Below are 22436 nucleotides of genomic sequence, written 5' to 3'. Positions count from 1 at the left end.
CTCCTCCCTTCAGGGCTGTTGCCACACGCTTTCTGTATGATCACCTAAAAGCCCCAGCATAGCATTTCATTCCATCTTTAAAAGCCGTGTATAGCAGTGGATAGAGCTTCTCAGATGGTGCCAATGGTAAAGAACCTGCCTGCCAATGCAGAAGACTCAAAAGGCTGGATTTCAATCCCTGGGTGGGGAAGATCCCCTGGAGGAGGGCAAGGCAACCCACTCTAGTATTCTTGCCTGGAGAATTCCATGGACAGAGGAGCCTGGCTGGCTACATTCCATAGGGTCGCAGAGTCGGACATGACTGAAGTGACTTAGCAGTAGATAAAGGCAATGAAAGATATAAAAACACACTACCTACATTTTAAGAGGACAAAATACAATGCTGGTCAGTCCCCCCAATTAATCTCATCATTGCACTTCATTGCACCGCAATCAGGGTTTGCAGCGTGCCAGGGAAAGGGAGCTACTGGAAATAATCAAATTAATGTGTCAATGAAAACACCCAAACCAAACATTTCAGCTCTCAGAGTGGATTGCTGGCCTGAATTTTCCAGGTGGGTGGTTCTGTATTCACCTAATAAATCAAGCAATTCCTGAATGACCGATTCACTCCAGGGTATAGGAACAGTGTATAAACATTAAGGTTTTAGAGGATGCAATATTCTTCCTTTCAAAGTAAATGAATGATGGGGGCGGGGGGGGGGGAGTATGATTAAAACATGTTGATGATACAGGCAGATACCACCGCCCCAGTCTCTCCATCCCCACCCTTCCAGGTTGAGCATAAACCACCATCTTGTTGCCATAGCGACTGCCCCAGCCTCCCAGCCACGTTCTTGGTCTGTCCCTCATCCTCCTACACAATTCTCCCCCAAAAGGCCAAAGTGACCTTTGGAAGATAGAAACACATTTATATTTTGACCCTACTTAAAATCTATGGTGGCTCATCACTGCAGGTCCCTGCAAATCCAAACTTCTAATTCTGACCAGCAAGACCTCGCATGACCCAAAGCCCATCTCTCTGACGCATCTTATCTGTTACATCTGCAGCTGCTGGGCGCCCTGCTCCCCGGTGAGGGTGCGAGCGCTAGCCTTCCCCACTGCCTGGGGGATCACACAGGGCTATGCCTCCTGGCTGTTCGGGTCTCAGCTTAAATGTCACCCTACTCATCAGGTCACCCTACTTTATTTTTTCACAGCACATGTCCATAGATAATATTTTCTTATTTTCAACTGCCTACCCTTACCTAGTAATAGCTAACACGTATTGTGTGCCAGGCATTATTCTAAGGGCTTTACATATATTAGCTACCTTTTAGTCCTCCTTTTGAGGTTAGTGGTAGTAGTATTATTATTAGCCCATTTTACAGATGGAAAAATTGTGGCACAGACAAGCTAAGTAATAACCCCAAGATCACACAGCTAGTGAGTGAAGAGGCCTGGCTCCAAAAACTGAATGTTTAATCACCACATCATATACCAGTAGAAAAAGCTTTCTAAGCTTTTCTCTGATTCATCACCACATTAGTAAAGTTTTTATCACACAGACATAAAAAACTGTGATAGCAATATTTTGCTAAACAATTTTGTTATATATGTCATAAATATAAATATATTTGTCATAAATATAAATGTCTAAATAAATCATTAAATATATAATCTCTATATAGATCTAATTTCTTCAATATAGAAGGTCTGGTCTTTTGATTCCATGTATTCTTTTATTAACAGAATTCACCTGCTCTTTTGTTTTAATAACCTTTAGCTTACAAGATTCTCATTTCTCCAATGAGATAAAGTGTACTTCATTATAACCATCCCCAAGTAAAGAGATGTAACACAGATATACTGCATAAAGCCATGCAAGGATGTGTAAAACATCAATGAGATAAAGTTTCTTAATTCTAAATTGAAGCTAGGGCTTCAGAATCTGTCTGCAGACCCTGACACACACGTACATATATGAGGCTTCACCATGTACAGAAGCTCAGCTGCGGGTAAGGTCTGAATGTACCTTGGCATTAATTAACCGGATCTCATGTTGCTTCTCATCAGAATCAACTGAAGTACAAGACAAAGCTTTCCTCGACATCTGCAGTATTTATTTCTATAAATTTAGCTCATAAATCAAGCCTTTATTCTTATTGGGGTGGCAGTATCCAGTTTTCTTATGTGCTTTCAAGCCTTATTTTAGTATCACAGACATTCAAAGCTTTATGAATATCTAGCCCAACTAACTCACCTCACACCTGAGGAAACTAAAACCCATGGAAATTAAGTGACTTGCTTAAGAACTCAGAGGTACATCCAAGATTAAACGCCAGGTTCCTCAATTCCCAGCCGAGTGCTGTTTCCAACACACTTCCAATGATGCTCTGAGTTTAATCACCATGCCATATGCCTGGGCCTTTCAAGAAATGTTTTTCTGATAAGCCAAGTCAATTCAACACAATTTTACTCAACAACTGCTACTTTTATCACTGTTGGGTTCTACTCTCTTTGGAGGTACATGTCCCAGATTTAAATGTTTCAATCATTTGCTAGATTAAATAGGTTATTTGAGACTTTACTCACCCTTCAAAGAGAAACCAATCCAAGTATATCAATAATCACAATAAATGTCAGTAGTTTAAAGGCATCAGTTAAGACAGAGATAGTTAGAGTGGATCAAAAAACAAGACCCAATTGGACATTATCTACAAGAAACTCACTTTAAATATAAAGGCACACAGAGATTACGTGAGTAATGAGAAATCTCATTCATTGCTGGTGGGAATGCAAAATGTACGGCCACGGTGGGAGACAATTTGGTGGTTTCTTTCAAAACTAAGCATACTTTTACTATGCCATCCAGTATTTGGACTCCTTGGCATTTACCCAAAGAAGTGGAAAACTTATGTTTACATAAAACCTACATGCAAATGTTTATAGATTGCAAGGTACTCACAATACCCATGAAGTGGTATAATGTTATTGGAAGTAGAGCTGGAGCGGTCACAAATGTATATTGCAAACTCTAGGGCAATGACCAAAAAACAAAAAAGGTTAAAAAAGAATCAGAACTGATATGCTAGGAAAGGAGAGAAGAGGAAATCAAATAAAACACTCAAAACCACAAAAGGTAGAAAAAGAGTAAAAGAAAAAATCGAATAAAGAACGACACTAGTACAAGCAAAAGAGTAACGAATACGGTAGATGTGAATCCAGCTACATCAGTAGTCACTTTAAATGTCAACAGTCTAAATGCACCAATTAAAAGAGATTGTCAGAGTGGATCTAAAACCAAGACTCAGTTAATGCTTCAAAGGTAGGGTACCCTTGACAACCAATTAACCTCTAAGGTCGGAAAAAAAATGGAACTTGTTCTGTTAACCACCCAGGAGGTCAAACTCTCCTTTTCAGAATCTTTAAGGTCAATTCTCCAACATATCTTTAGGTAATACCGAGAATCACTGTTTTCCCAAGGTATAGTATGGGAGCTGACAAGTTTGTTATTTTTAATAATGAGTGCCACAACAGTATTATCAGACTTTTTTGTTTTCTCCAAGGCTTGTTTTATTTCCTTTGTAGTTGTTATTTAGAAAGGGTTCTTTTTAATTACATGTGGATGTGACCACATCAGTGGGTATATTATTGATTTATCATGAATCACTGCTCTCCTTGTCATAGGGTGGAGTGTTTATAACCATCCTCATATTTGTTATCATTATTCCATTAATGATAGCATTATTATTAATGACAACAGGGAGCTGGAATGGTGACCATTTAGGTTGGAGAGAGCTGTAGCCAATGTTTGGATACAGAAACATTGGGCTTCTCCAGTCCACCATGCTTGGCTGGTTCTAAGTTGGTCGCTGAAGGTCAAAGTCTCTCTAGAAAAGATATGACACCTTCCAATCCTTTGAGATATTCAGGGACAATGTCACTTGAGCAGACTTTTAATTTACATGACTTTCATAGACTAGACATTCCTGAATTTCTTGAGAGCCACATCAAAAAAAAAATTTTTTTTAGACATTTTAGTCAAATGGGATCCTAGATTTGCTTCACACCAACTCACTTATATTCTGACCTAGTTTAATAATATATGTTTGTTTGTTTCTGAAAATAAACTGTTCAAAACAAAATACAAACCCAAAATGACTTTGAACTCAAGCTAAAGTGCCATCATCTGCATTTTATCATATAAAATTTAAATGATAAAAAAGCTTTTTACCTGTTTAGTTACCTCTTTAAATGTATCTTTCTAAGTTCCCCATACAACTGTTTCTATGTATTAACAAATCTAAAAACTAACTTAATATTATCACACAATTTCTCTTTCCCTTTTTCTACAAGCAGTGATCAATTAATACTTCCTGAAAAGTCAAAGGGCTTCTCTGCTAGCTCAGCTGGTAAAGAATCTGCCTGCAATGCAGGAGACCCTGGTTCAATTTCAGGGTTGCGAAGATCCCCTGAAGAAGGGATAGGCTACCCACTCCAGTAATCATGGGCTTCCCTGGTGGCTCAGACGGTGAAGAATTCACCCAAAATGTGGGAGACCTGGGTTCAATCCCTGGGTTGGGAAGATTCCCTGGAAGAGGGCATGGCAACCCACTTCAGTATTCTTGCCTGGAGAATCCCCACGGACAGAGGAACCTGGCGGCCTACAGTCCATGGGGTAGCAAAGAGTCAGACATGACTGAGTGAGTAAGCACAGCACAGAGAAGTCAATGCTCAATAAAGTAACAAAATAATACTAAAACATGGGGGTTTCAATGGTCCTATTTTTCCTGAAAAAAGTAGTAGCCTTGCTGATGGAGAAGGAAATGGCAACCCACTCCAGTGTTCTTGCCTGGAGAATCCCAGGGATGGGGGAGCCTGGTGGGCTGCCGTCTATGGGGTCACACAGAGTCGGACACGACTGAAGTGACTTAGCAGCAGCAGTGGTCTTGCTGATATATATTAATATTCCAAATAATAGGCCCAATCAAGGATATTTACATGTATATTCATTCTAAATGTAGGGAATAGATGACTTCATGCATATGTGCATATATATGTTACCGCACACAGCTAACTGTATTCCTTCACTTTAAAAGATGATAGTGGAAAATTCTATGATATAATCATGTGCGAGGACCATATCTGTATATATGGAATACGAAATCAGGGTAAATGACAATTGTCCTTAGTCTCCTATATAAACCCACTTCTAGATCTATTAGCCAATTCCTAAATATGGGCTTCCCTGGTGCCCCAGTGGCAAAGACTACCAGCCAACACAGAAGACCTGGGTTTGGTCCCTGAGTCAGGAAGATCCCCTGGAGAAGGAAATGGCAACCCTCTCCAATGTTCTTGTCTGAGAAATCTCATGGATAGAGAAGCCTGGCCAGGTTATAGTCCATGGAGTCCCAAAGAACATGACTTAGCAACTAAACAACAACTACGGTCAGAGCATAATCAACCCTGAGGCACGCAGCCTGGACTATTGGGTTGACCTCTCTTCTGTAGGCAAGAACTTCCCATGAGTACCCACATGCACAGCAGAGAGGGAGTAACAGAGACAGAGAAGGATAAGAAGGCCAGTTCCTTGGCCTAAGGGGAGTCTTCAATCTAGTTGAAGTCTTGGAGAGATAGCAAAGGATTAGGAGGCCCTTGGCCTATGGGAGCTTTCAGTCTAGCTGGGAAAAGACAAGATCTTGTATATTCGTGTCTTAAGAAACATTATGAAACCACATATGTCAACAAGCGTAATCTTTTCTTCAGCTGAAAATGTAACTGTCGAAGCAATTCAGAATAAAAATATCATCTGAGCAGAAGGGAACTGCTTTTTAATTTCCTCAAAGAGAAGACTTTAAGTTTATGCAGGGGTCAAAGGAGATCCCCGTTCACTAAAATCCTGAGCGTTTTTTGCATATTCTGGCATCCATGTGGGCTGGTATCATCATATAACCATGTCATATTCCCATCCTGTCTTCTGAATGAGACTGAAGTTTTCCTGAAGCCCGGGACAATGTCTTTTTATTCACTGCCTGCCTAAGCACATTTTAAGTCATGTACCAAGTATTTGCTGAACTGACTTGAAATGGCTGAAATGAACTGAGGAAAGACATCTCAGGTAGGATAGAAAGAAAGAGGCTACTACCAATATATTGGATGAAATTAATAAAAATTCAAAGTTCCTGACAGGCAGAAGCTATTACCTGAATTAAATAACATAAAACCTAACAGGAGTAAGTGGGTTTCCCTGGTGACTCAGACGGTAAAGAATCTGCCTGCAATGCAGGAGACCTGGGTTCAATCCCTGGGTCTGGAAGATCCCCTGGAGAAGGAAATGGCAACCAACTCCAGTATTCTTGCCTGGAAATGGACATGAGAAGTCTGGTGAGCTATAGATCATGGGGTCACAAAGAGTCAGACATGACTGGGCAATTAACACACACAACAGGAATAACCATAAATTTCCATACTTGAATCTTAAAAAAAAAAAAACCTGAAAAAGTAAAAAAATGGAAGAAATGCAGCTTGACAGAAAGAGGTCCATAAGAAAACAGTGTAACATGGTCACCAAAGAACCAAGGCCACTTTAGCTGGCACCAACAGGGGCTGAGAACGAAAGAGTTTGGTTCTGGATGCCAGGCCTCAAGAGGACCACTTGAGGAAGTGTGGTTTGCCCAAAGACCACTGACCAGGACAGTGAGGTCTTATGTCACAAAATCTCATCGTACAACAAGAGTTTAAAAAGGGGAGAAGAAGAGGGGAGAACAGGAAAAATTCAGAAGACTTTATGAGAAATGATAGTTGTCCAAACCAGATCTGTTGCTTTTTTTTTTTGAGGAAGAGTTTTGCTTCAGTTTATGGCTTAGTTAATATAGTTTCTATCGTTTTCTCAGAAAAGACTTTGACACTTTATTACATGACAGCTATAATTAATGTCAGACTCTAAATTAGAAATCAAAAACTCTATTTGATCATTTGGTTTCAAGCTGGACCTAAAGTATGTTTTGGCATGATTACCAACTGTTAGCAGCAAGTTCTGGAAACAGATGCAGTCTTGATATGTGTTCTAAATGTGAAACACATTTCAGAGAGACTTGGAGATAAAAATATACACTGTTCATGCACACTCTTACTGTGCTATTTCCTGTCCTTATCAGTCAAAAGTTTCTCTTGTTTTGCCCTTTATTTGTTGTCCTAGGTGAATAAAAACTTTTTTTCTTCTTTTTCCTTTTTCCCTTTCTACTTCTAATTTTCTCCCACATGCCCATCTTCCCTTTTTTTTTTTTTTCTTAATTTGCTCTTTTCTCTTTAAATTTGACCAGGCCATGTGACATGTGTGATCTGAGATCTCGGAGCAGGGATCAAACCCTCAGCCCCTGCATTGGAAGGCAAAGTCTTAACCACCGGACCGCCAGGAAGTTCCCTATCTTCTTCTTTCGTTTTTCCCCTGTCATCTTTTCCACTAATATTTGTTCCATTAAACATTTACTGAGCACCTACTATACACCGTAACTGTGTTGGTTATAAGAATACTCAAGAACATGTAAGGCACAGGCTTGTCCTTGAAGAAGCCTGTCTCCTATGGGAGGGTGAAAGCATGTAATCTAACTATTATCAAAGGAAGATACATACACATTAGAGGTGCGTCCAGTACAAAGAAATGGATGAAAGAGTGGTTCGTCTGGAGGAAAGTGGACGGTTGGGAAGAAGATGCCTGAGAAGGATCAGCCCGGCCCTGTCTGGGCAGTGCAGAAAAGTGGGCTGGCCTAAAACTGGAACAGCATAACACACGTGAAGAACACCAGGCATTCTTGGGACATAAACAGCATCCTTTACCTGGGAGAGACGTCCCTGTAGCTCAAACGGTAAAGAACCTGCCTGTGAGGCAGGAGACCAGGGTTCAGTCCCTGGGTTGGGAAGTTCCTCTGGAGGAGGGAATGGCAATCCACTCCAGTATTCTTGCCTGGAGAATTCCATGGACAGAGAAGCCTAGCGGGCTACAATCTGTGGGGTTGCAAAGAGTCGGACACGACTGAGTGACTAACACAGTTACCTAGGAGAGTTGGGTATTTGGGGAGGCAGCTAAGTAGCCACATAAATGGATTGTTATTTTTAGCTGGGCCAGTTCAGTACTTGAGTCAACAGGAACAACCACCTAAATAGTAAATGTTCCTACGAGCAAAACCATTCCTATGAGAAGAAAGTTTTCATTCAAAAATGAGCCAAAGATAAGGAAAGCCATAATCTGGGCCATTTGGTGACAATGGCTAAGACAGAGGAAATGTTCCCCCAGGCAGGAATGCATGAAATGCTTTCTAAAAAGAAATATCACTAAGTCAACTTCTTCAAGGACAAGCCTGTGTCTTACATGTTCTTGAGTATTCTTACAGCCTAGCACAGTTACGGCATATAGTGGGTGCTCAGTAAGCGTTTAATGGAACAAATATTAGTGGAAAAGGAAATGGTGTGGTAGTATTCAGAGGTGCAGCGAGAATGGCCTGAATGCTTTTAAAAATTTAATAACATCCTTACAATGGAATATCATTCAGTGGCAAAAGGAATGAGCTATCTAGCCATGAAAAGATATAGAGGAACCTTAAATGCATAATGCTCAGTGGATTAATCCAGTCTGAAAAGGCTACTTACTGTAATGCCAATTATATGATATTCTGGAAACAGCAAAAATATACAGACATTGAGCTCCCCTGGTGGTTTAGTGATTAAGAATCCACCTTGCAATGTAGGGGACACTGGTTTGGTCCCTGGTCCAGGAAGATTCCATCTGCAGAGGGGCAACTAAGCCCGCGAGTCACATCTACTAAGCCTGCATGCAGCAACTACTGAAATCTGTGGGCCCTGGAGCGCGTGCTTCACAAGAAAAGTCACTGCACTGAGAAGCCCGTGCTCCACAATTAAAGAGTAGCCCCCACTCTCCACAAGCAGAGAACGCCAGCATGCAGCCACAAAGAGCCAGAGCAGACAAAAGTAAAATACATTTTTAAAATATATACTGATAGGAAAAAGATTAGTGGCTGCCAGGGGTGAAGAGGGCAGGTGGGGAGGGATAAGTAGGTAGAACCCAGGAGACTTTTCAGGGCAATGAAACTATTCTGTGTGACTCTGTAATGGTGGATACATGGTACTAAGCATTTGGCAAAACCCACAGGCGCATACAACATGGAGAGTGAACCCTATTGTAAACTATGGACTTTAGTTAATAATAATGTACAAATACTGGTTCGTCAACTGTTAACAAATGTACCAAACAAAAGCAAAATGTTAATGACAAGAAACAACAGCTGGTGCAGATGGTGTTGGGGAGGGATATAGTAACTCTGTACCTTATGGTCAACTTTTTGGAAATCTAAAACCGCTCTAAAAAATAAGCATTAGTTAAAAAAAATATATACATGATAGTATGTTTCTACTCTTTTGAAGGGAATGACATAACTTAGTTCTTCCACTAGCATTTATCAGGTCAGACAAGCTTTCTTTACCAAAAGTCCTAAGAACAACAAATCCCTGGACAGACACAATCATACTCCCTGAAGAACCTCTGAGACAAGTGGCTGGACAGTTTTGAGTAACTCACTTCCACGAGACCATGCAGGTGTAATAAATTAACTGACATATTTGAGAAAGATGCAAAGACTCTTTAGTGACAATGAAACCAAAACTCAGGTTTCCTCAAGTTCAATTGCCTCCACCCTCACGTGGATCCCGGTGAACCACAGAAGCCACGGCGTCATTCGAAAATTAACTTTAATACTTTTGCTCAAGTTAGGTTCAAGCACCCAAACTTCTATGAAAAGAAAGGGATTACAGCAAATCTTTCACTAAAATATGTAACCACGTTTTTGCCATCCCCGCCTAAGCATGATCGCTTTCATTACTGAGTCTTTTCTCCATGTGTGGGTGGCTATAATAAACCCTCAATGAAAACAATCGACACGAACCACGTACACGGTCACAGTTGAACCTTGTACCCAGGTTCATCCTGGGTTTTGGTAGCTCATTCTAGCTACAAATAACAGTAACTAGTCACACAACCAAATTTTGTCAACTTTGTGAGCTGGGCCAACTATCCCTAATCAATCTCATAGGAATGGAAATCATTCTTGTATCCTCAGCATCAGAAACTCAAAAATTATGCTCAGCTGAGGTCCAGGGATGCCCTTGAAACTGGGCCTACAGCAATAAGATAAAAATACCCTCTGCTTGTGTCAGAAAATATCCTATGTCTAAAGAAAGCAAGATGAGTTTTAACTAACAGAATGCAAAAATAACCCAACCAATCACAGTCAATATTATAGGGAAGAATATTGAATATTCACTTGGTAACACAGGGCTTGCCTTTGTTTAGGGTCCATTAAATTTAATAACTTCCCCCTCTGTGGCTTTAAACAGAGAACTTCTTCAAAATAAGAGTGGCTCCTATTAAACTTAATTACTTGCCCGTGGCTGAGATGGCAGAGGTGTGTCTACCCAACAGGTAGGTCTTAATAAAGGAATAGTTCTGTAGTAAAAAGTAGATGGTCTAGTGTTTTATTATAGTTGCTTTACCTTTCTGATTTAATTGCTGGAGTTTTCCTTTTAACCTCTCTGAAGGCGTCACTCCCTCCTGTGAGTTAAGAGAGGCCCTGCTAAAATTAACATCCACATATACTTGGCACATTACTGAAGCTGCTGGTTTCAAACCCTCAAACCGGAGGAACTGACAGAAACTCAGCTATACAAGGGATATTTAAAAATGAACTACATCAAACATTGCTGGCTTTGAAATGACATGAAACAATCCTGCCAAGTGGCCTTGAGTGATCAAATGGAGTTTTTCCTCTGCAATTTCTAGATTTTGTAGAAGTAATAAAATAGTTTTTAGGAACTTTCTTTATCAGACTAACCCCTATTCTGCTGACTTTTGGGAATATTATAGTTTAGCAACTAAGAGTCACAAAAATGGAGACATCTTAGTGGTCCTGTATAGTTGATCAAGTGGCATTTGTTGATATTTAAATATTTTGAAAGAATAAATTCAAGACTGCTTGCTTAAACAGAAAAAAAAAAGATCTTCAAAAAGATTATAGTTCTTAATGCTGTCTTATGTAAAAATAACCCTACAATTGTAAAGAAAAAACATCCATATAACCTGTATTGGTCTCTCCCAGGGACCCCAAGGCAGACAACATATATGATCCTGTATATCTAATTCATGTGTCTTACATCTCTAAGAAACTTCCTAAAAGGATCACAGAGGCCCAAGGGTACAACGACCAAGACCACAGAAAAAAATGCCAAAGAGCAGTACAGACTTAGGCTAATCTAAGATACCTCAGGGCTTCCCTGGTGGCTCAGCAGTGAAGAACCTGCCTGCAATGCAGGGGATGCACGTTCGATCCCTGGACTGGGATGCTCCCCTGGAGGAGGGCATGGCAACCCACTCCAGTATTCTTGACTGGAGAATCCCATGGACTGAGGAGCCTGGCCAGCTACATCCACAGGGTCACAAAGAGTTGTGACTTTCAAGATACAACTGAAGGGACTCAGCATGCACACACACAAGATACTTCTAGGGTCTATGTACCCTAGACTGGTTGGAACCAGGAGGTTGATGATGCTGACTCCCCATTACCTCACCTCCAACCAATCAGAACATCCATGAGCTGATCATGCCCTGTTCCTTGCATGCTATAAGATTCCTCACTACCCACCCCAGGGTAGGTCACACAGTCTCGAGGGCATTAGCCCACTGTGGCCCCCTTTGCCTGGCAAAGTAATAAAGGTACTCTTTTCTGTTTCACCCACCCACCCAAACACAGTACTTAACTTATATGGGTGAGATGGGAGGAATTATTTGCAATGAATAAACCTATGTACAGTCTCCGTTAGAAGGCTAACAATAGCTCATACTCTGACTCATAAGTCAAAGAATAAGATTCAATAAATAGCTAGACATCTTTTCGTAAGAGTATAATTACATAAAATACATTTTGAAAGTCAGTAATTATGTGTCTACATGCTATTTTTTAACGAGCTCCAGAAAAGTAATTATAATCTTTGTGTTAAGCCTCACAAGTGCTTTGAACATCAAAAATGCCACGAGTGATAACAGTATTACAGTGATGAAGCCACGCAGTGGTCTGGTTTGTTGTCAAGTCTCCCTGCCTTCCCACACACCTTGCTCTTTAATAGAAATCAGTGAGAAACAACGTTGGCTACCTCTGTAGGGTGAATGTTCTTTTACAATCATGTAAGATGAAATAAGAGAATGCGTAAAATCACTGGGTGTTCAGGGGTGCTACTTAAATCCCAACTATTATGCGATAAGGCCATGTTTATCATTGTAAGTATGGCAGGGAGAGGAACCAACCCTCAAGGGCTTCCTCTGCACCAGATCCCTCTAGACTGGTTTCTGTTTGATTTTCATAATTCCGCTGGATATGAACTCAACACAATAAGGTCAACCCTATCAGTCATTTATAGGGCTTCCCTGGTAGCTCAGCTGGTAAAGAATCCACCTGCAATGTGGGAGATCTGGGTTCGATCCCTGGGTTGGGAAGTTCCCCTGGAGGAGGAAACGGCTATGCACTCCAGTATTCTGGCTTGGAGAATTCCATGGACTCTTAGATGGGGTTGCTACTTAAATCCCAATTATTATGTGATAAGGCCATATTTATCATTGTAAGTTCGGTGGGGAGAGGAACCAACCCTCAAGGGCTTTCTTGGCATTAGATCTCTCTAGACTGGTTTCCGCTTGATTTTTATAATTCAGCTGGATATAATCTAAACTCAATACAATAAGGTCGGCCCTATTAGTCAGTTACAGGACAACAGCCATAAACTTATAACTGCTGCTATTGTTCTTCTTATAGTACTGAAGGCTACTCAAGGTTAAAGAAATATTTCCTGAATCTTGGAACTGCCCCCTGTAAACTTTGAGATGTCTGGTTTTGCATCTTTATTTGCAGTAAAGTAAGGGATTGCAAGTAATGTATCTTTATCATCTTATTTTATTTACTCCTTGCTTCCATAAAGGATGTGGGGGAAACTACAGAATATATAATTTGAGCAAACTCTGGGAGATAGTGGAGGAGAGAGGAGCCTGGAGCCGCAGCCATGGGATCACAAAGAGTTGGACGCGACTTAGCGGCCAAACAACACCACCACCACCACCAACAGGACATATATACAGGCTTCCCTGGTGGCTCAGTGGTAAAGAAGCCACCTGTCAATGCAGGAGAAGTGGGTTCGATCCCTGGGTTCGATCCCTGGAGAAGGAAATGGCAACCCACTCCAGCATTCTTGACTGGGAAACTCCATGGACAGAGGAACCTGGCGTGTTACAGTCCAATGGGTCACAAAAGAGTTGGCTACAACTTAGTGACTAAACAACAACAGGGTATATATGGTATAGTATTATTGTCTTTATTGTAATTCATTAAGTTTGAGCATTTGCAGCCACACTTGATAAATGACTCAGAAGAAAGAACAACAAAAAAGGAAGTTGTAAAGCTGGATTCTCTGAAGGTCTTTAAATAGATTAAATTGTGGTATTTCTTTGCAATGGTCTTCTCGGATAAAATGGAATTTCCTTAGGAATATTCCTTTCTGAAAGATATTTCTGGTGACTTTTATGCTTATGATCCCTTGGAAAAGAACATTAGTATGCCTAATTACATGTAAGTGTAATTTAACATTTTCTGTCTTCTGACATCATAAATGAATAGTTATTTTCTCCTAGTGCTTTATTGACTTTTTGTGAATGCCTCCCAATTTCTTTTAGCTCTATGAAAATTCATAGTTAGTCTATGGAATAATAACAGTGACAAATATTTATTGAGTACTCTATGTGTTAGGCACTGTGTTACGTGCTTTATGAATGCCATATAGTATTAACTTATTTAAATATTTCATGAGTTTTTGTTTGTTTGTTTTAAATATACTCTGTGACCACCCATTTCATAAAGCAAATAACTCCTTTAAAAGTTTAGATTTTTATCAACTGATTCATTTAAGTCAGGGCTTGCCTACAAATTATAAATAGACATACAATTTTTACAAAACACTTTCAGCTCCTTAATATCAGCTACAATCTGTGTGACACACATATGGTGTGTCAGGCCTGCCCAAACACTTTACACCTATGCATCTCATTTAATCCCCATAGTAACCCTAAGAGCTAAATATTATATCCCCGTTTTACCAATAATAAAAGTTTCCAAGAAGTGAGAAGCTTGCCTAATATGAGCTGGGATTCAAACCTGGGCCTGGACCTCCACCCTTACTGTGTAAGTGATGAATTATATTCCTTCTCACCCAAGCTCATATGAGAATGTTTTGATTAGGGAGATGAGAACGGATTGCTCTACACTAAAAGAAAACAGGAACTATTCTGGAAAGCATCTCAAAAAGTGAACACAGAACTGCTTGGAGATGGCAACAGAGGTTAATATTTTAGCTGTCCATGTTATAGAGACATAGCGTCCTAGAACTTAGGGACACCTTTTGATACTGAGGGGGATAATAACACGACAGAAAGTACGCAATGTGTACCTGAGAATCTATGAGATAGACTTCTGTCCAAGGAGTGTCCTAGAACCAGTCCCAAGGGCACTGGAGATGGGGCTCACTCCTGAAGACTTGGCCCCGTAGTCCACCAGGCAGTGCTCTGGGGCATGGATGCAGCCCCGCACCCAAGAGCAAGGTCAGAGGAAGCAGGGCTCCTCTGGTTCCCTGACAGTTGACATCTAGTTCTTTCTTCCTGATTCGTTACACGCTGACAAGAGGGATTTTCTGTTCTCTTTGCTCTCATGTTTACACAGAACCTCCCACCCTGGCCCCACGCTACTTTGCCAGGAACAACTCATAGAGACGTTTGGGGTGGGAGGAAGAAACTGGACTAAACTCAGGTTTAAACTAGTTTCAAGCAGAAGCCCGTTCCTACCTTTGGCCTCAGATTAATACATGGCTGGATAATAAACCAGTCTCTGCCTCCTCCGTGAAATGAGAAAAGCTGTGTCATATTCGTTCATGCAAATGTTTTCAGTAGATATCATTAAACTGCCTCCAAATAACCTGGCTGCTCCATATTACACATGATAAATGATAAAACGCCATTTAGGCAGCTTTTTTTTTTTCCAGTGTTATTGTCAACGTTTTCCCATTGAATACACCTCAGAAAGAAAATGCTGGAGATAAATGTCTCTAAAGCTGCCATCTCTCCCTGAGGTTTTTTTTTCCCCTCCAGGTAAAGCCAGAGGATGAACAGCTTCAGCCACAGAGGGTTGGACAGACAGAAGCCCCAGAGAACCCTAAACAGAGGCAAAGTTGCACAAATCTGTCCTGGCAAAGTGTCACCTTGGCCCTAGGTAAGACAAAAACAGACTCAGCCTAAAATACGTAAGGGAGGACCAGAACTAACTCAACACCATCCAACATTGTCCCTGTGACCCTGCATCAGCCCTGGTTACCCCTGCTTCTCTCATCCTTTCCCGTGTCCTTACTTGACGTTTGCCTAAAGGAGGGAGTCGTGTTCCAGTAAAGGGAAGTGATCACTACAGCTCTATACTCTGCAGATTCCCCAATAAATACCATATGATTCATGACAATAACAGCAGTTGGAATGAGAAAGGGTCACGTGGTTTTCCCAAGACTCTGAAGGTTCCCGTCCAACCCCCCACCCCTGCTTTCCCTACTCACCCCTACGGGAGTCCGTCTGTGGCAGAAAAGGTGAAGGCCTTAGGACCCGAGAGCCCTTTCCTGCCATTCGCTTCAGAAACAAAGCCTTCCCTCCTCCCAAGTTGAAAGAAATAAAGGAGTCTGAGCTAATCGCAACCTGCAAGCCTGCGGGCGGCCCATCAGCTTGCCAGTGGTGCAACCCGGCGGAGCGAGTACCGGCTTCGAGCTTTTGCAGAAAAGGAGAGAGGGAGAGAAAACAGAGACAGAAACACAAAGAGAAAGAAAGAAAGGCATTAACCTGGCCAGGAGTCAAATAGGTGCATGGAGCCCGAACGCTGAGAGTAGTGTCGGACACATAGAGGGTCCGACTGTGTGTGCTTCTTGCAGAGGGGGTGAGGGGAGCGGGGCAGGGCTGCATCTGAATTGATGGGGGCAGGGCTGCAGTCCGGATGCAGGGGGTATATGACAGATTTTATTTTTCTTATTCACAGGACTCAGAGGGTTGGCCGAGAGCCTTTAACTTTCCTCCACTTGTCAATCTGACATCTTCGTGGATACTCTCTGGTTCCCAGGGACAAACACTCTATGGCGGGGGGGGGGGGGGGGGGGGTGAGGCCAGGATGTTGATCACACACACCCTCACCATGAGTCACAGAATTTCGTGGTGCCTTGGGAAGAGAGGACGGTGAGCCCTGGGGGCTGCCACGTTGCGAGCAACAGCAGTGAGCTGTGTGATTCATGGCGCTGCCTGGGTCTTGAGTTGGCTGCTCAGAGGCCACAACACGTGGCCCTTTAAGCCTCTTGCAGCCTCACTGTCCTTGGAGTGACTCGTGTCTGTCTGACGGGGATCTGAAGTGTGCAGTTTCTCTCTCTCTGAACTGGCTACCTGGAACTCCTGGGTGTTTAAGAGCCTCTAGAAACAGAGGGCTGTGCCTTCAGGCTGTAGTTTGGCTTTCAGGCAGATGTTAGGAACAGAAAGGAACGCAAGCAGAGGAAAGCTGGGTGGGCGGGCACAAGACCCTCAGGAGAAGGCCCCAGTTGGGAGACAGCGCCAACCGAAGGGGATGCAATTCAGCAGGACTGAACCTTGGGGACACTGAGCGTCCTCTTAGCAAAGGATGCCATGTCTGGTGGAGATTCAGGCTCTTGACCTCAATTTAAGTTCAAGCCCTCACTAGCCCTGTAATTCAGAAAACCTGGTTTGCAGCTGTGGGACCCCTGTCCACAAGCCTCTGACGGAGAGTTTACTGTGAGCGTAGCTGAGACAGCTGGGCCCACCCTGCAGCCCCAGTCCCACCCTTGCACCAGAGTGGGCTCTGAGATCAAGTGTGGTCTTTACCTGAAATGCGCCTGGGCACGTCGGTGATGGCGGGCAGCCCGGTGCCCCGCGTGGAGGACAGCGGGGTGGTGGAGTGGATGGATGGAGGAGTCATCTGGCTCAGGTATGAGGGGTAGGACTGGTCATAGGACCAGGGCGGGGAGGACTGCGCCTGCCTGGGGTCTGGGAAAAAGAAGAAAATCCTTAGCACACCAGCCACTCTGGCCTACACACACAACCCCAAACTTAGAAAGGATAAAGCAGGGAAAAAAAAAATCAGACTACACAAGGACGACGACTTTCCCACAACCCCACCCTGCAGGCCCTGCGGAGCGCACAGCTTTCTAGACTCCGAGTCTCTCTGAAAGTAACAAAATGCATCATGCCTAAGGACTATTTGTCTCCCTCACACATAAATATTTCTATTTGGAAAGACTAACAGTCATTTAGAAAACAATCTGTTTTGGGTATCTTCACAAAGTTGAACTCTATTTTCTTTGTTTTCTGTGTTTGTTTTTTTTTTTAAATTTATTACTCCAATGAACATGTATCACTTATTTCTTTTTTAAAAGGAAATGTTGGAACAATTTACTCGATTAAAAAGCAGAGAGATGGTGCCTTTTGCTGCTGCGCATCCAGTCAGTATCCTTCAGACATGCTTTCTGGTTCTAAAAAATGCATGATTCTGTTCATGCATTAGCACAGTTCACGTCCCAGGCAGGTCAATGGGGATGAGGAGTCTGGGGCAGAGACGAGCACAAAGGGGACAGCATTTAAGTACAACAGGAAAGAAAGGAGCCAGTTATGTTGGGCTTCCCAGATGGCTCAGTGGTCACAGGTTCGATCCCTGGGTCAGGAAGATCCCCTGGAGAAGGAAATGGCAGCCCACTCCAGTATTCTTGCCTGGAGAATCCCTATGGACAGAGAAGACTGGAGGGCTACAGTCCATGGGGTCTCAAAGGGTCGGACACGACTGAGCAAGTGAGCATGCACAGTTATGTTATTCTGACGCTAAAGCTACCCCAGAAAATAACCGTTAAGAAAAAAACAAAACTTAATTTCAAAACTAACCAAGAACAGAAAAGCTTTATCACCATCTAGTTTCGATGTAAAGCACATGAGTTTCTGACAGGAAGAAAAAAACCCAAAACACAACAGGGAAATGTCTTTAATCCTATTGGAATCTGTTTAAACGATGTCACATGTTTGGAATGTGGCCTGGAGTTACCTACAGTCACTACAATAATAAAAATAATGGGCAACCAACTGGTTAGAGTGAACGGCTGAGAATTAGTAATATCTTTCAATGTATCTCTAACAGAGTTTTTTGGAGATACACAAAGAATCATAAGCTAATTTCTTTTAACTTTTTTTTTTTTTTTGCGAAGTTCACTTTTTCTTAATTTTAAAAAATTCCAATACACCAGGCTGTTCTCAAAACAGCTTTGTATATCAGAATAGCCATAGATTTTGGAACATGTCGAATTAGGTTCAAGTTCTGAGACTTATATTTCTAAGCTGTGTGATTTTGGGTTAATCACTCAGTGACTCTGAACCTCGGTTTCCTCATCTGTAAAAGGGGATAGGAAGTAATAATATCTGAATCACAGAGATGTGGAAATTGCATGAGAAGACTATGCAGAGAAGACTAGCACAGGAGGTGCTCAGTGATATTAATTCTTGCCTTTTAAAAAAACTTTTGGTGACACAGGAATTGTTTCATGATTAAAATACATCTGAATTGGAGTTAATCCATTTAGAATAGGTTTAATTTTTAAATTATTCCCATATCACCTATCAGCCTCTGAAAATGGAAAGCTTGATTTTTGAAAACAATAAATATATTTGAGTCAATTTAGGTTTATCTCTACCAAAAAAAAGTGGATCACAAGATGTGGGTTTTTTTCTGAGATCATTCCTCCTTTAAAGCCTCTCAGTTTTTCTGTACAAAGCCATTTAGTTTCAGCTATTTCTTGTTTATTTGTTCAATTCAGAAACAATTTATTTAAAGACTATCTAAATGAGACATACTTTCTTTAACTCAAAATAATTAAATACATCTGGATATTTATCGAATGTTTACTGTATCAACAGATATACAGAAAAATTTCATCCAATTCTGTTTTAAGGAACATTTACCTGAGTTTGCAATTTGAATTTAAGTATACTATCGTAAATGGTTCACAGAGACGTTTCCTTCAGAAATTGGATGGATATTTAATCGTTCAAGTAATGAAATTTTGTGCTTTAAACTGTTCAAGGTTGAGATCGTAATAGATCGGCAACCTTTCAAACCTGATCCTTGTTATATATCTGATACAGATATACTTCCTTGTTTTAACCATTAATGTCATTTGCTATTCAGATAAATGGTAAATGATCTTCAGATGGAAAGAGATGCATTCCTTACAACATCAGAAAGCAGTCTCACAAAGACAAGGCCTTCCCTCAAGCACCATTTTTAATAGATACAAAAGACAAGAACCACACAGCAAAATGAGCAGGGCACATGGGACTCAGATAATCTAACATCACTGGATGACTTTCTGAGCAAGCAGTTTCATCTGTATCTCCACTCGCATACTGTAGCATGTTACCAGCAGTATAGGGCTCTCTGCCTAAAAGTGGGGGAAACACAAAGAAATCTAAAGAATGACTAAAATCACTGATGTTTAGACATGTCACAAAGGAATCAGGGGACTTAGCTTGAATGGAAGATACAGCTTTGCATTTCTCCTTAAGCTGAGAGGCAGCTCAGTACAAGGGGAAACAAGGGGCCTTTCTGATGAGAGGATCTGAGTTGGGGTCCCAGCTCAGCTATGTGTGAGCTGGATACCTTGGCTGTACTAGCTAACCCTCTGAACCTCAGTTTCCTCGTCTAGAAAATGAGGCAGCATAGCATGGTGAAGTGAACATAGCCAAGAGTTCATGTGTGCCAGTTGGACAGCCAATTTGGGGCTTGAATCACAGCTCTCCACTTTATTGAGCAAGTCACTTAGATTCTGAGAGCCTCAGTGGCTCACCTGGAAAACGGGTATCAGGATGCTGATTAGGGCTCTGTGAGCATTTACATGGACTAGGCCTTATCTAGTAGCTTATCTGCCACTCTTGGCACATACAAAGTATACAATAAATAGAAATGATCATTGCTCTCTGTAAAATGAGTATAACTACTATCATTTTTGTTTACAGAATTAAATGAAATAACACAAGAAAAGCCTTTTGAAAACTCTAAAGTACTATATGAAAATGGTCATTATTCTTATGGGATGTGGGAGCTCACATCACATGGCCAAGGCCCTGCTGTGTGACATGGGGTGTGTTTCTCAATGTGGCTGAATTTTAATTTCCTCATCTGTAAAATGGGTATGATAACACAGTCTCAGAGAGTATCATAAGGATTAAATAACACAGAGCGAATGGCTAAGCATTATTCAAAAAAATAAAAAAATCTGACTCTAGAGGACAAAAAAAAACCAAAACATAAAACAGAAGAAATACTGTAACAAATTCAATAAAGACTATAAAAATGGTCCACATCAAAAAATCTTAAAAAAAAGAAAATCTGACTCTAAACTATCCAGCGTGGCTGGGTTGTCTACTGTTAGTCTTAAAGATGTTCCAGAGCAGACTCATCACAATTCAATATAATGTCTGGAACATAGTAGGTGCTCAAGAAACAACCACTGCACGAACATCTGGGGTGGCTGGAGTGAATAATGCGATTTTATAAAGAAGTAGTATTTAGTCTTTCTCTAACTTCCCCTTAGGCTATAAAAGCACTTGTGTCAAATGAGGTTTTAGCTTTGATATAAACTTCCTGACTGCTAGAATACACACTTGAACTATCAAAGGATCACTATCCTTTGAGTAGAGGGCCTTTCTGAAGATTTCCAGCGTTAGCAAAAAGAACTTCTCACTATCCCTAAATAAGCGAGAAGATCTATCTTTGCTTTCTGTCTCTCAAAGAATAGGCTGCAGGCTGGCCAATCTTTCTTTCAAGGTCATCATCCTAAGATTCTATGATAAAGACCTACTTAAGGAGAATAGGACAGGGCTTGGCACTGAACAACAAGAAGGAGAGTTACTAAAGAAAAACAAAACACAAGAACCGCCATATGGGGCTTACTAGATCTAGTCTAAGGCATTTCAAAAAGGAACTGCAATCTTAAAAAAAAAAAAGGACTGGTCTCCAAATACCCCAGTCTTTCTCTAACACCCTGTGAAGGAGGCCTCATCAACCCCAGCTCCCTCATTTCTGGCCTGTGGGATCTTGGACAAATTATATAACCTATCTGACTTCAGGGTTCCTAATGTGTATAATGGGGATAAATAAGACTTCCCTCCTAAAGTTATTTTAAAGATTAAATGAGGTCATGTAGGAAAGAGCTTAGCACATGGAAAGAACCCAGTAAATGTTCACTACTATTAAAGCATCTCCTTTACTGAGCCTTCGTTCTGTATTTATGTTTCCAGCCCATAACCTCTTATTCTAGCAAAAGGCCATTTTTAGAAAGCTTCCTGCAGTTCTGAAGTCTGCTGTTTGGAGACTATACCTGAGACTATATCTGGTCACTTCGATAGCCTTTACAATCATTTAACCTGAGTCACGTTCCTTCTTCATCCTAGCTTCTCCTAGACCAAGAAATCCTAATCTATTTAGTGTCTTTTCTACTACTGTATGCGTCAACTTTTTTCAAACTGTTAGTGGGGGAAAAAATGGCTATAAAAGATCGTGACTTCCTAAATGCCCAACCACTAAGAAAATGTAATCTTATAAATATATGATTACAGCATATTTGCTTTGTTGTGGACAATTATTAAGGCTGACAATAGAAAAAAGTCACCTTAACCTGATCTCACCAATGATTTCTGAACTCAACTTCCTGAAGAAACCTGAGACTTCTGAGATTGACTCTGAACTTGGATGACTCAGAGCAGGTGACAGATGTTTTTAGGCATCAATCCTAAGATTACTAATAGGGAATAGTGAGTGTAGGACCTAGGTCTAAGACAAACCTACGAATTAACCATTAATAAACAAGAAACGATCTTCATCTACCTTGGGCCCCACAAGGCTAGTATAATACATTCCTTCCCTCTGCTCCATCCAGAGTTACACTAAAAGTCTTGTCAAGTCTACAGACACATGGAAGGAAGTACCTTGTCCTTCCAACCCAACCCAAATAAGAATATCCTTGATTTGGGGGTCTCAGAGGTTCAAGCCACTGTCTTGGTATCACATCCTGGGTGATCTGAAATTACCTATGAACACCCGTGAGTTCTCAGAAAATAACTGAACTCTATTTCATAAACAAAACTGCTGTTACACTTTTCGTTTTAGGGTGCTTTAAGAACAGTAATTCAGTACTTTTCTATGGCAATCTACAGAAACAGCCTCAATATTATTTTTATTACTATATTCCAGACATTCAAAGCATCGACAGATGTTTTTATATAG

The 22436-nt window shown here is 41.2% G+C and overlaps 1 protein-coding gene across 9 annotated transcripts in view; it reads right to left on the bottom strand.

Moving 5' to 3' along the window:
- Positions 1-22436, bottom strand: part of RUNX2 (RUNX family transcription factor 2) — a 344141-nt gene that overhangs the window by 138271 nt on the left and 183434 nt on the right. For all 9 annotated transcript variants that reach the window (XM_060403664.1, XM_060403659.1, XM_042237136.2 and 6 more), the window contains one exon: positions 16997-17158. In XM_060403664.1, the coding sequence (XP_060259647.1) occupies positions 16997-17158 (162 nt within the window). The remainder of the gene's footprint in view (positions 1-16996; positions 17159-22436) is intronic.

Source organism: Ovis aries, chromosome 20 (genome assembly GCF_016772045.2).
Source record: "Ovis aries strain OAR_USU_Benz2616 breed Rambouillet chromosome 20, ARS-UI_Ramb_v3.0, whole genome shotgun sequence".
NCBI lineage: Eukaryota > Metazoa > Chordata > Mammalia > Artiodactyla > Bovidae > Ovis > Ovis aries.
This window is presented reverse-complemented; position numbering and strand designations above follow the sequence as displayed.